Source organism: Denticeps clupeoides, chromosome 11, assembly GCF_900700375.1.
Source record: "Denticeps clupeoides chromosome 11, fDenClu1.1, whole genome shotgun sequence".
NCBI classification, from domain to species: Eukaryota; Metazoa; Chordata; class Actinopteri; order Clupeiformes; family Denticipitidae; genus Denticeps; species Denticeps clupeoides.
In genome coordinates, this window is record NC_041717.1 from 15,490,090 (window position 1) to 15,504,625 (window position 14,536).

General features: G+C 43.9%; 1 protein-coding gene across 2 annotated transcripts in view; it reads right to left on the reverse strand.

The window, feature by feature from the left end:
• Positions 1-14,536, reverse strand: part of rasgrf2b (Ras protein-specific guanine nucleotide-releasing factor 2b) — a 47,705-nt gene that overhangs the window by 19,315 nt on the left and 13,854 nt on the right. For both annotated transcript variants that reach the window (XM_028996970.1, XM_028996969.1), the window contains exons 2-13: positions 11,794-11,900; positions 10,406-10,553; positions 8,798-8,887; positions 8,107-8,360; positions 7,924-8,003; positions 6,187-6,380; positions 5,836-5,945; positions 3,709-3,827; positions 2,871-3,031; positions 2,075-2,141; positions 1,271-1,407; positions 49-131 (exon numbers count right to left, since the gene is read on the reverse strand). In XM_028996970.1, coding sequence (XP_028852803.1) covers positions 49-131; positions 1,271-1,407; positions 2,075-2,141; positions 2,871-3,031; positions 3,709-3,827; positions 5,836-5,945; positions 6,187-6,380; positions 7,924-8,003; positions 8,107-8,360; positions 8,798-8,887; positions 10,406-10,553; positions 11,794-11,900 — 1,550 coding nt within the window. The remainder of the gene's footprint in view (positions 1-48; positions 132-1,270; positions 1,408-2,074; positions 2,142-2,870; positions 3,032-3,708; positions 3,828-5,835; positions 5,946-6,186; positions 6,381-7,923; positions 8,004-8,106; positions 8,361-8,797; positions 8,888-10,405; positions 10,554-11,793; positions 11,901-14,536) is intronic.

Consider the following 14,536-nt stretch of genomic DNA (forward strand, 5'->3'; position numbering starts at 1 on the left):
TAAAAGGGAGAGGGAGAGAGAGATGAATGCAGAGGAAGAAGAACTTACTTGATCATATGTGGCACGGTGACTTTTGAGTTCTCCTCAAACACACTGGTCATCAGGCCATTGCAGCGAATGTTATCAATACACTGTCATAAAAACAGACAGGTGGGGAGGAAGACGGAAGGAGGTAAAGGAAGCGAGGCAATGAGGGGGGGGGCATGAAATTATCAGTGATAGACACATGGATAAAAATACCTGGAGAAGAAAAAGCCACTGACACACAGAGACCTTGACAGGCCATAGAACCGACATATGGGACCTGATGAAATGTCACTTATCCCAGGTGACACTATCGTGCCTGAATGTCCTGGAGTCATGGCCCTGCTAAGTGATACCCCTGAGACACTGTCAGCGATGGAGACTATCCTGCAGGGTGTGTTGACTCAAAGGACTATGGGAAAACAGGCATGGGAACAGCGGAGCTGGCACTGGGTGCTGCACACTGTTTTATTAATCATGATATAGCACTTTGTTTCTCTTCTGTTTGCACTGTGTGTGTATGTGTGTGTGTGTGTGTGTGTGTGCATGTGTCATTTTGAATGTTAGATGTTCTAATCAGTTCAGTAATTGCTAAACCTCCACTTGCGATTACTTTCTTAAAATAAATGATGTTATAAATTAATGTTATTTGCAGCAGCATGGTTAATTGGCTAGCCAGCTAATCACCATAGACACACACACAGAAAAAAAGAGCCGGTCTAAAATCTGTTTTTTCCCTCATTCGAGGGAATTTCCCTGTTGAGCACGAATGCATGATAAGCTGTAATTGCTATTTCTGAACTAGAGGCAAATTACTGAGCACAAACAGTATTCGTTCTACAGTGCAGAAATAAAGTTGAATAAAAAATATTTTGTTATGATTTAAATAAAAGCAGGAGTGTTATGCTGTTACAATTCTGGTTCAGAGAAGTTCACATTTTAGGTCAAAGACGATGGGATTTCGAAAGACCATAGCTATATTCCGGTACAATTTTCCAGAACCTTCCTCATCGTTCAGGACACCTTGCTAATACAGACCCAGGAAATGTTACACAAGTCAAACAAAATAATAAATCCAGTTTTTAAACAATAACTTCAGACGTGTTTACAACCTGCAAGTTTTTGATTACCTGTTTTTTTTGGTACTCTGCTGTGACTCATGGAGAATTTTGTCAATCAACTTCGGCTGAAGCGTTCTGGTTTGGAACAACAGCACGATCAAAATGAACCACCATGGATGACCAACCTGGCTGATATCACTGGTCCACGCTGCTTTCTCTTGACGTGACGGCGACAGCAGAACCACGGTGAAGGCGGGGGCATCCGAGGGCTCCACCACGATCTTGAAGTCCAGATGGCCGAACACCTGGCCAGTGTTCTTTGCTGCAGAGACAGAAAAAAAAAAACACATAAAAAAAGTCACACAGAAACAAGTTATTTGTGTCACTCTATAACATCACCATCTATTTGTTTATTTATTAATTTGTTAATGAAGTTTAAATATTGCAGGAGAGGTGAAATGGTGTGAGCAGGGTGCTACTAAATGACGTCTGTGTTTGATGTGTGGTATTTGTGCTGCGCGCTCTGGCATGTCCAAGCTATAAATTCAAATCTAGGGAGAGCGATCCAGATGGAAATGGCCCCATAAAAATAAATGGGACATTATCTGGCACCCAAATCAATATCTCCAATGTATGACCATTTCACATTTATGTTCCTCTCAGACAACAGAAATTGATCAGGCGGACGGCTGGCAATAGAGCAAATGTGACAAAAGACACAAATAACTGGGGAGGTTTCATCAGGTCTGCATCTGGAGGCGACCGCACTGCCGCCAGAGACCTCATAGGCACTCAGGAGGTTAATTGATCTATGATGGGATTGTATCAGGACAGATGACATTTAGAAAGGAGGTACTTTGGGCACCTCGATTTGACCCTGAGATGACAGTTAATTAACCCACATCGTACCCGGGGACATATGTCTAATGACGCATGTCCTAACCCTTTCAAAATTTCTTTCCTGGGACGGTGTGGGGACATAAACTTACCCTCCTCGTCGTTGGCATCTGGCTCTTCGATGAGGGTGCACTCGATCAGGGACAGCACGCCCCCTTGCTGCAGAGATCAGAGGTCAAAGAAAGAATAAAGGGGAAAACTCATGAATACACTATTCTACCGCATCAGCGGCAGTTACATAAAACCTTGGCAGCTCTTAGTTAACTTTGTACGTAATTTACTGAGCCCAGAGGTGAGTGAGTCAGACCAGGAGCCTATTAAACCCAGTTGTGAATCTGCTCAGAAACTACTGACCCAGGTCATTACAGCGGCACTAAACACACAACCATGTCACAACCAGGAATTCATCCCCCATCGCTTTTCAATTCTTAACCTTCATCGAAGGATGCTGTGAATTTTACAAATAAAATCTCAAAATTCAACCAATACTGAGCAGCTTTAAGGCCCTGGAGAATTTTTATTCGGGCAAGGAGAGGGCAGCACTGAAAATGTCACCCCACGATGCTGTCCGGGCAGCCGAGCTACAGAAATAATAAAACAACTTGCGGGTTAGAGGGCCCGTCCGTCCTCATCAGCATCACCAACATAACCCACAACCCATCCCTCACCGTGCACACACTCGGCCTGATGCCGTCACATTATGTATTACAATGAAATATTATATCATTACCTGCCTGTGCTCATTAGAATTCGTATCCATACATGTGTTCAAGTCTGTAGCTGCAGTTTTCTTACAGATATTGATATTCTGAACAGATCTTCCTGATGGACATACACATTAATCGCTCAAAAAATGCCGGTGTATATATGTGTGTGTGTAAGACTAACTTTAAGCAGGTGCAGCTTGCCCCCTGAGCTGCGGGTGCAGATGAGGAAGTGCTTTGTGAACAGGAAGCACTGTCGCTCTCCCTCCTTCTTCATGGACAGGGAGCCCAAACGAACCTTGCTGAGCTTCCCCCTCTCTACTGACGGCAGCTGGATCAAAGAGCCTGGAGGTAAAAAGCAAGAGACAGAAGGGTGAGAAAGAAAGACAGCGCGTAACCAGCTCATCTGTGCTATTCCTAAATTTACATCTATCTCTAATTCGTCTTTTCCCTTCTGTTTGTGTGGCCTGGATTATTTCTCATAATTAAGTGCATTCAGAAATATTGCATGTGAAGCAGTCGGAAACCCCTTGAATTGAATTTGAATAAATACGGGAGAGAGAGAGATGCAAACACACAAAACCGCAGAGCGACACCAGAGGGGACAAAGAAGAAGAGAGAAATAGCCAGACTGATAATGCAACATACTGCAAGGCCTGTGCTCTGGGTGACAGATACATAGATTAAACTCCTATTAAAACCAGCCTGTAGTGTGTAGTGGATGCAGTAAAACACCAAAAACACAAAAAAACAGACAGGAATGGACTGATTTTCTCAACAGAGACTAATCCAAACGAACAGTCAACCGAGAGGATGAATTTGTCAGTCAGGCTAAAAAAAAAAGGAGAGACAATTTGAATTTCATTGTCAACGTCATTTCCGACCCACAGTGTGTCCCTCTGTCATGGTCAGAGATGGCTGATTCCAAAAAGACCAACGTGCTGCTTATTTATTCATTCATTTGCGCGTTTGCATGTGAAGTGCTGGCCGCGGGCGGCTCCAGGCGCGCTGGGGGCTCCCACCTTGCCTCACAAACGTCTGGCTGGTGTCAAGGAGGATGTCGCAGCCCTCCACGATCATGCGCTCGATGGCCAGGTTCTTGCGGATGTTTTCCGTGTCGCTGACCTCGTCGTGCATCACCCTGACAGGGGACAGAGAACGGGTGACAAGCGTGGCCACGGGCGACCGCTCTGCTGCCGCTCATCTTTATTCCGTGCACAGGCTTAACGCGCACGCATGCACATGTATGACCTGCCACTTACGGGTACTGCAGGTAACGGAGTGTACAGACATTCACGCACATTGTTTTTTAGCCTAGTGAACAGCAACTCTGAAATTGTTCAGAAAGGGACTGTCAAAAAATGCAAAACATGCAAATAATTTTAGCGATAATATCATTTGGGCCCTTGCACCTCTGTAAACATATTTATGACATCCTCTAAGCAGAAAGGCTGTGGGAAGAAAACAATACTGCAATGGGGCAGAGCAACAGGATAACAGGTCTCATATTATATAATTTAATTAATTTTACTTTACTTTAGTGGTCCGTACTGTGTGCTGTATGGAAATACATTTGTTTACATAGACCAGATAAAATTTTTTTGATAAAAAGCCAATTATATCTCAGAAGAGGTCTATGCAATCATTTAATAAAATCTTGTCATCGTGTTGAACATGAAAACCATCATTAAAAAAGTAGAGGATCATTTAGTGAGGAGTGGCAACTTTGCTTTGAGGTAGTAAATGGTAACTGGTCAATCACTCAGAGTTTTATAATGCTGACGATGTTTCAGCAGATTTAAGAGAACTTTAGATGCCAGCCAACCAGAGGGCAGGGAAAACAAAGGGCAGCTTTAGGAAATGAAGGCCGATGCCCCGGAAAAGGGCCAGTCAAACCCCTGACATCCTGCAGAGAACCGACCCTATTAGCCCCTCATGGGAAAGACAGATAAATACATTTTTAAGGATTAGAAAACAGAACCAGACACAGAGTGTCTGTTGAAGTGGGTTTTCGGAACTGAGAAAGAAAAGGTTACGTGCTAATGAATTAGTTGTATCTGGGTGAAGAGGACCTTGATTGCTTGTTTGCTTTCATTGCTGATAAAGAACAATGAATTCTAGGCATTTGGTTAGATGTTAGCTAATTTTGGTTGAGGGCCCATAAAAATAAGTATTCAAGAAATGACTATTTTACTGTATTTGCCAAAATAAGAGACTGAATATAATATAAGCCCCATTTTCAAGAATGAGTAAAAAATGACATGTTGTATTGTGCTTCTTGCTTAGACTGGGAATGTAAAAATATTTAATATGCTTCTTATCTTATTCTCATTATAGACAGCCAACTCACATCAGCAATCTTTCCCACTCATGTAGATTCCTTTTATACAATATCAGACGAATCCGCCCTTAACTGTCAACACAAGCCACCCAACTACTGGTTCAGTCCTTAGTAATCTCACCACTGGACTACTACTACTGTAACTAACTACTACAAAATGCAGCAGCACAACTGATCTTCAACCTTCCCAAATTCTCCCACACCACCCCTCTGCTTCTCTCCCTCCACTGGCTCCCAGTAGCTGCACGCATCAGATTCAAAATGCACAAAGCCAGACATGGAGTAGCACCATCCTACCTCACAGCCCTTATTACAACTCACACTGCACCTCGTATACTCTGAGCCTCCAGTACTGCTCGCCTGGTCCCTCCATCGCTAAAGGTAAAAGGAAGACATTCATCTAGACTCTTCTCCGTCTTGGCCCCTCGGTGGTGGAATGAACTTCCCCTCGAGGTCAGAACAGCTCAGTCACTGAGCACCTTCAAACGACAGCTCTTCAAACGACAAGACCTTCCTCTTTAAAGAATATTTAGATTAAATTGCAACTTTCTTATTGTTGAACTTGAGTACAGAATCTACAACAGAGTGAATAAAAAGATTGTATTCATAGTTGGGGTCCTAATGAACCAGAACTGATCACTTCATTGATGGTAACTTGAAAGCACGTCGCTCTGCCAAATGCCTTAAATGTAAATATAAATGTATGAATTATTTCAAGGTCTTATTAACAGTTAAATAAGCTGCTGTACTAATTCTCTTCATATCTACTGGCATATGTGACTTAAGACACGGACACCAGCCTGCTCACCGGGACAGCTCCTCCAGCTTGGACTTGGCAAACTCCAGACTCTTCCGTTCAACATGCTCATGAGGGGTGTGGGCCAGCAGCTCGTGGAGGGTGATGATGTAACGGGGGATCTGCGGCGGTAAGAAGAGCAGAGGCCGTCAGCCTGAAAGCTCTGACAACAATGATTTTTATTTCATTATTTAGCTCCCAGTGTGGTGTTTGCTGTAATTGAATTTTGTGAAGTGACCTCGACTATGTAAAGGTCAGCACATGAAAGCGTACAGCTGGTATACGAGACCGGCTGCAGTGTGCTGTTCATCACAGTGGATGTAGACGCAGATGAATTCTATATGTAACCAGCACGAGACGCACCTGGAACATTGGGTACGTGAGGAAGGTCTCCAACATCCTGCCCTCGCACGCGCCGTTGGACTCGTATTGCTTCAGCAGCTTGTCAAAGTCACGGTTCTGCTTGCAGTTGGCCAGAACCTGCAGGCTGTACTGGTGGTTGCGCACAAACTCCTGGTAGATGTTCAGCATCGGCAGCAAGATGTCAAAGAGGTCAGCTGGGAAACAGATTGGATTCTTAGCTTTTCTGGATAAATAGAGGACATTTCAGACAGACAAAAGTGTCTTTTCTGATACGTCTACTTGTAATACTTCTACTTGTGCATATTGGAGAATAATATATATGTAATTCCATTTAATATGTAAAACATTCAGAACCAATTGGAAAGTGCATAAATTAAGATTATCAGCCATATTAACATAAAACAAAAATATTTCATTTTGTCCAATGAATGGGGCTTCACATTACTGAATGAAATTGTGAAAGCAAACACCATTCTTCATGTTGTGTTGCGTACTTTTTTAAAAACCAGCACATCATCAACACACTGGACTCACATCACTGCAATGGGTGGCACATCATCTTTTTTTTCTGTAACAGAATGAAAGATTTTCGAAATGCTTCTAACCAGGGTTGTTAACACAGAACTCTCCTGGGATATCGTTACTCTTCTCTCGACCACAATGGCCGTACTTCTCTTAATATTTACCCAATGAAATGACCAAGACAGGACCATTTCTTTGCCCGATGGACAGATCTTTGAGCCCCGCCTTGAACGCACCTAAACACTGTAGCCACCGCCATTGTCAGGAAAGGCTTTGAAGGCATCACAGGCTTATCTGCTGTGCCGTACACTGTGGTAGTGACAGAACAATGGTACTCGAGGCGTCCGTGGTCCTTTTTGTTCACTGCTGCTTGATTTGCTCATCAAATAGCTGCAGTCGGGAAGATTAGGGGCCACGCGGACGTGAAGCTTTTCTGCTTCAGCTGTGGCGAAGACTCGTCCTTGACAGCAGTCCCCCTGCTACCAGCCCCCTTTGTTGTCGGTGCAGTAAAAATGTCACCTTGGGTAAGTTAAGGGCCCTTTTCTACAGCACGTTCAAAAAGAGGAACAAAACAGGAACTCCAAAAGCCTGGAAGCTTGGGTCCCTTTGAAGACATGTGGAACATGCAATTTTGAAACAAAGCTGCAACAGTTCTTGTCCTCTGACAACAGTTCTTGTCCTCCTTCTTGTGTCTGTGGTGTCATGGTGGTTTCAGCTATGGGTAGAGATGTGAACCTTCAGTGGTCTCATGATTGGATTAAATTACATCCTCACGGGCGTTCAGCACCCGTGTTCGGATGGCTGCATGTCCAATAAATGCTGCATGCACTGTTTTCTTGCCGAAATCCCGACGAATGTTAAACAGCAACGCGTGAACCACAGCGAAGCAGCAATCGAACGCAGCTACAGACCGCAGCAAAAACGCGCATGTTAGGCTGCTTGGTTCGAACGCCCATGTGGACGAGGCCGAACTCCTACTCAGATCAGGCAGCCACCTTCACTGCCGACGCTACTTTTTGACGGCACCAGATAATCACCAACGTCATTATATAATAAGTATAATCGATTGTGTTCTGCACAGAATCGTCCACCTCAGTATCGCGATGCATCGATTATGAGATGAATTTGAACACCCCTGGCTACGGGCAGTACTGTTACACTCAAAGCTCTAACAGTTCTGGCTCCATCAGTTCTATCTGTTCTCTGAGTGCTTACCAAGAACCAGTGTGGGCCAGTTTGCAATCCGGGCTTTCAGGCCTTGGTGAAATATTTCATGTAAAAACATGATGGTTTCACTGAAAAAAAAAAAGAGCATAAATAGTTGACGTTTCATTAGCTGTCTGTGCATCTAACTTCATTCTGCATGACACACAAACACATGATTGAACCCCGGACGACCTGTTGAGGAAGATGGTGCTGACGTCGTCGTGGCTGATGGGTGGTTTTTTGGAGCTGGCTGCCATGCGCAGCGGCCGCAGGAAGCAGTTGACCAGGATGGAGAGCTGGTGGACGTACTCCGTCTCGGCCTCCACCATGTTGAATACGATCTGGTTCCTCTTCCTCATGCTCTCGGCGTGGGGGGAGCAGATGTAGTCCTGAACAATGATCTTCCACTTCCTCCTGCACAGCCAGCCACGCATGAAGCTCTGTACCTTTAACACACACACACACACACTTACATTAAAACACACCAATTACTTCTAGATGGCGCACATAAACACAAGCACACATCAAATACACGAATCCCACAAAGGCCCATACAAATCACACACATCGCACCTACTGACGGCAAAGTATGTTTCTACACATTCAGCAGAAGTCTGATCATGCACTATAAATAATAGGAAACAGGAAATATGAATAAATAAGCACCTGCAATATTAAGCAAAAGGCTGGATACAAAACTATAAATTCATGAATTTTGAAATCATATTTAAGCGGTGCCAATTCCAATCCAGCGACAAAATGGTAGTGAGTTTCTCTTCTTGAAGATCCCGGTTTTTATATAAATACCCACCTTACACCACCGAACAAGTGCTTCTTTACAGAAACTGTGGGTTAAAGATGCCTGGGGCCAGAAGCTGTATACCTTTTTAATTTTCTTGATATCGGGGTCCTCCTCCTCCTGGATCACTTGATACGGCCGCATTCTCTCCTTGGTTTTATTCAGGGCTACAATCTTTTCAGGAAATAGAAATAAGGAGAGATTTCTGTCATCTTTTTTTTCTCCCCCTGCTCCCCAAAGGCTGAAAAACACAATTTCTCACGGGTCACGTGGCCGATAAATCGAATTACCCGGTCTAACCTGGCGGCCAGGACGCCGCAGATTGTATACGAGTTTCAATATGAGTCAAAAGAGCAAGGCAGCGTATGTTTTCGAAGGCTCCAAGTTATTGATGATTAAATATCTGTCCTATCTCCGGCCCCAGAAGGTTTGGAGTGGAGGTCCCCACACGACAGAGATATAGAACTGATGACAAAGGCTTCCTTTAATAAAGAGCATGTCTGTGTGATGTGAAACATGGTGGAGTGGGTCACTGGAGGCTTGATTAGCTGCTTCTACACACACAGGAAAGGCCCCTCTGTCCTTTTATTAGCTATTATTACAAATTGCCTAGCTGTTCCAACATAAAAGGCGAGTAGGGCCAGCTTCAGTGTTCAAAGCTACAGCGTAAAAGAGAATTGCTCTGTTTTATATTATTTATTAATTATTGCTATAATTGCCATGGAAAATAGGCATTAGGAAAAGTCACCATCATTGCAGGCTCTCACAATTAACATATTAATAAGTCAAATTTGTATTTTTTTACCCCATAACTGTGCAGCTGTATGTTTTATAAAAGTTCCTTGGAACATTGTACTAAAACCTATGAAGTCAGATAAATGTCAGGAAAAACCTGCTAGAATCCATCAGATCATTTAAGCGTCACAGCTGCTGTGCCCAGGAGGAAAATAAGAGCAACTGACACATCAAATGGCTGGAATTAGATCCTCATAGCCACAGCCATGGGCGAGGCGAGGTCCATTTGCAGCAGCAGCCCAGCAGCAGAGTGCTCTGAATTCAGAGGGATGAATCACCATCATCACCATCATCATCAATTGCCAGGTGAGCACTTACACTCACTGCGCTGCCAGCCGCAACGCTGATATTCGGGATAAATTATGTCCATTCATGCTTCCAGGGAGAACAGCGTCACTGACGGATCCTTGATTATTGATTATCCTGGGCTAATATACCGCCGATCTTCTCATGTCAGGTCCAAACTGCTGACGTGCTTTCATTGGTGCTAAGAATATATTTTGAAAGCAGGATGGGTAGATGATAACCAAAATGGAGAACCCCAGCCTGATGTAACTTTTTGCCAAATGACATGCTTTATATGACTGATCGGAGTGAAAATGTTTTCCTCTAAAACACAGTGGTGCAAATTATAATAAAATGTAAACAGCAGCATTGCATGAATGTACAAATTGTATGAATTCGTGTCAGTTTTTCTATGAAGCACTATTGCAAAAAAATCACATCACCGCTTGTGGTGACAATACCAGTGGTGAGGTAATGTGGCTCACACCAAAATGGCAATATTTTCCCGGCATTATATAAGATGTAGCGCATGGGGCATGTCATTTTTTTATTTTATTTTTTATACACCTTTTGGCTTTAAAAAAAATAGTTAGGAACTAAAATGATCTCTACCTCTGCTTTGAGTCTCTCAATCTCAGTGTCCTGGTCCTCCAGTTGCGTTCGGAGCTGATTGGCCGCAACCTTCTCCGTCTCCACAATCTGCACCAGGTGGATGTACTTCTGCATGAGCACCTCGCGCTCGATGATGATGTCAGAGTAGCTGGAACATGATACGATTACTCCATAAACACAACAGGCCCCTTTCTTTGCACATTATACATTATTATACATCAACGTTATACATCTTCTGCAGCGGGTTTTGGAGGAGAGATGAACTGTAGGATTCGGTGTGGGGACACTCGGCCAGACACATCTGGACAAGAGGAACATGATAATCCGGCGCTTTCAGGGGATTCGAAACACAAATCCAAAAACCACAGTCAGGGACGGCCACCCATCACACTTGGCGCATTACGGTCTATGCTGTGGTATTATGGGAGAATAATGCCATTATGTAGACAAGCACTGCTTAAAGGGTATTGCTCAATATTTTTGTGTTTGTTTTGACCAAAAGGTTTTCTGCAATGAACCAGGACAGGATTTTATTGCATGCTGAAGTCTGGGCTTCCCACTTCCCTCTATCTGTTGCTGCCTCCAGCACACCGGCGCCGGGGCGCTGTCCTGGCCCATGAGTCTCCGATTCAGCGTGTGTGCGGCGCTGTCATCTCCGATGGAGCTTTATTAGCGGCGCCGCTTGTTGGAGAGGACGGGAATAAATGGACAGAGCGCCCACGTGTGCGCCTGACTGAACCCGGGTCCCCTGAGCTCATTTAGCGTTTTAACGCACATCTGACATCTAAAGAATCAATCTGAGGAGTTTCACTAAGGAACAAATGTTCTTTACAAGTGTGAGTGTGGTGGATTAGAGATCAATCTAATGCCACAGACATGCTATTCTGAATATTTGTGACAATATTTCGCAATATTTCTCTCACTTGGATGCATAAGATCACGTTTGGAATTAAAACTACCAGTGGCTCAGATTGCAAAGTTGGAAAACCTGATGTTTTTTTTTTTTAAAGCCACAATGATCTTGAGTTGTGTTTGCTGCGTTGTGTATTTTTACTTTTAAGTCCATCCAGTTCTCGCTGGATCTGCTCCAGTTTCCCTGTCCAGCTGTCCAATGCTCCGCTTCTATAAGAGCTTATTTTAAAAAGAGCAGCTCTATGGTTTGTTTACTTGACCTGTCCAGGGTCAAGCAGACCTTTGGGTCCAGTTTGTCCCAAAACAGGTACTAACAAGGACTGGAATATTTGGAAATGGCCCAGTGGAAAAAGCGCCTTTCCAGAAGTCCCAGTGCTTTGTCCAGTAGTAACACACAGATTCCAAAACTCCCTCTCCCCACTCATACACACACACACACACACACACACACACACACACACACAAACACAGTGTACCTGGCCTGCTGAATGGCCTCCACCCACTCATCACACTCTGCCTCCTCCTCAGCACGAAGCTCCAGCGGTTTCTGGCCGTCATGACCGAAGACGATGAGAAAATAGCGCTGCAGGAGAGACACAGCTCATCTTAAACAGAGACATGAACACACACGTGTGTGTGTGGGGGCAAGTGGATGTAGGCGTGTGCATGACTGTGTGTGTGGGTGTGTGAGAGTAGGTGTACAATGAGAGTAGGTGTACAATTGTGCATGTTTGAAGCTAAGTAAAGCAGCCCGGCCGGAATCTGTTCATTTTTGGGACTTTCTCTCTCTTCGTTGTTGCTTCCGAGACAATCATTGTCTGCCACGCTGGAGACCAGAGACCATCTCACAGCCACAACACTCGACCACCAACAGCCGGGGCTACAGACACCCAGTTACATCTGGCATAAAAAAAACCCCAAAACTTCAGACTGTTTATCAGACTCCCACTATTCCGCTACAAACGTAGAAGTAACGCTGGAGAAACGCTGGAGACTGTGGAGACTATAAACTGTGCATGACAAGAGCTACTGAGCAATAAACAACAATAATACATCATACTTTTCATAACCCCACAGATTGAAAGGACATCAAATGGCCAGCGAGTGTTTACAATAGATTTCAGTATTCACAGTCTATTAGCAGACACACATCATAACCGCAGGTAAAAAAAAAAAGAAAAAAAGTTTACTGTTGTAATATTATTGTTATTTAATGCCACAGTTCCGGGAAGATACCACACAAAAAAACTCTCCTTGCCGGGGGCAAGCCGCACAGCAAATAAACAGCAGCAGGTGCGCTCAGCTGAATTAGCCATTGTCACCGAGACCGGAGGAAGGGGCGGCCATTCAACGTGAGGACTGTCAGAACCCTGGCACGTCACTGGCTGATATGAAACGCTGAGGACAGAGAGCTGACCTGTCCTTTCTGAAGTCCTCGGCGCTCATAAGGCTTGGTATGCAGGAGTCTACGAAGATATTAGGGACACCTGCACAATGGCTTGTTGGAGTAACAAACCCAGGAGTAGGAGTATAGGGTGGTAGTAGCCTAGTGGGTAACACACTCGCCTATGAACCAGAAGACCCAGGTTCAAAACCCACTTACCCCATCCTCACTCCCCTGTCGTTTGTGTGATACCTTCACTTGTGTGCATGTCTGCAGTGATTTACAACTCCCTTAACCTTTTGTTTAAGTGACTTGTCAAACTTCAACCTTTCTGCGTGTTGGTGGCCTAGCTGGTAAGAAAGCGGACTCGTAACCAAAGGGTTGAGGGTTCAAATCCTGGACCATCAAGGTATCAATTCATGGCTGCCCACTGCTCACTATGGGTGGTGGGTTAAACACAGAAGACACATTTCTTTGTGTGCACCATGTGCTGTGCTATGCATCACAAACACAATCACTTTCACCACGTTGCGCGCCTGTGCCTCCTTCTTCCCATGTGGCATGACGTACTGTGTTCAATTACAATTCAGTAAGCAATAATCAAATCTAATTAGGATTTATGGCCTAGATGAAAATTAGGTCTATAAAATCTTATATGTATTGCTATCCTCTACAGATGAATTTTCATAAACTCTCATGTTTGTATCATAGCCCAACTTTTCATATTTTTCAGGAACAATCTGTGGTACCTTGGTGAACAAGTACACTAGCCTGTGCACTGTATATGCTATATAAAGATGCTGCAAACAGACACAAACCTCTGCAGGTCGGCAGAGTGTGGCTCAGACGCAGGTCAGACCCATGGGGTCTGAAAGGTCTGGCTGTTTGGGTCTGGGTCTGTAATTGGATTGACAGAGACCAGCTCAGACGAGATGTGTCGGGGGTTAATCTAGACTTCCAAATTTAAAACTGAATTCCAGTCAAATAGAACATCTCAGTAAAACCCAGGAGAGCTGCAGCACTTTATAGTCAACCATTTTGAAAGAACAATCTAGAAAATATTGCAAATATTGGCAAGGATCTCAGAATACGATACATATCACAATACACGGGTCACAATACGATTATATCACGATATATTGTGATACTGTACATATTGAAATACTGTACAGTTCACTGAAAACGTAGAAACACATTTGAAAAACAAGATGCTGTGATCAATCTGTCTGTGATTTCATTCCAAATGAAGTTCAAAGTACCCAGCGGTACAGCGCCATCTAGAGGAGTGGAGGTTGTAGTTGCACACTGATTCTCATCTCTGCTGAAAATGCTTGACAGCATTTATCAGATGCCCTTATCCAGACTTACAGTCAGTATTTACAGGGACAGTTCCCCTGGAGACACTCAGGTTTAAGTGTCTTGCTCAGGGACACAATGGTAGTAAGTGGGATTTGAACCTGGGTCTTCTGGTTCATAGGCGAGTGTGTTACCCACTAGGCTACTACCACCCTGTGGACAAACTTTGCATCCAAAAATATTGATATTTGATGTTTGCTTCGATTACTTGATGAATCAATATTTTCTAACAGTCCTAGAACTTTCAGACCCAGACTGCTGCCAAAGAATCGAGGACAATAATATAAATAATAACTTTTGTTTATTTTCTGTTTTTTTGGTGAGGGATTACAGCATAATCAGGATAATCCAGAGTGTAAACAGACTTTGAAGCACTGCGCTTCATGACCGTTGGGTCTTTGTCTCTGCATCGTATTAAAACCCTTTAATGTCAACCTCCCCATGGATTATCCCTCACAAATAGGAGAAGCCTGAAGTGG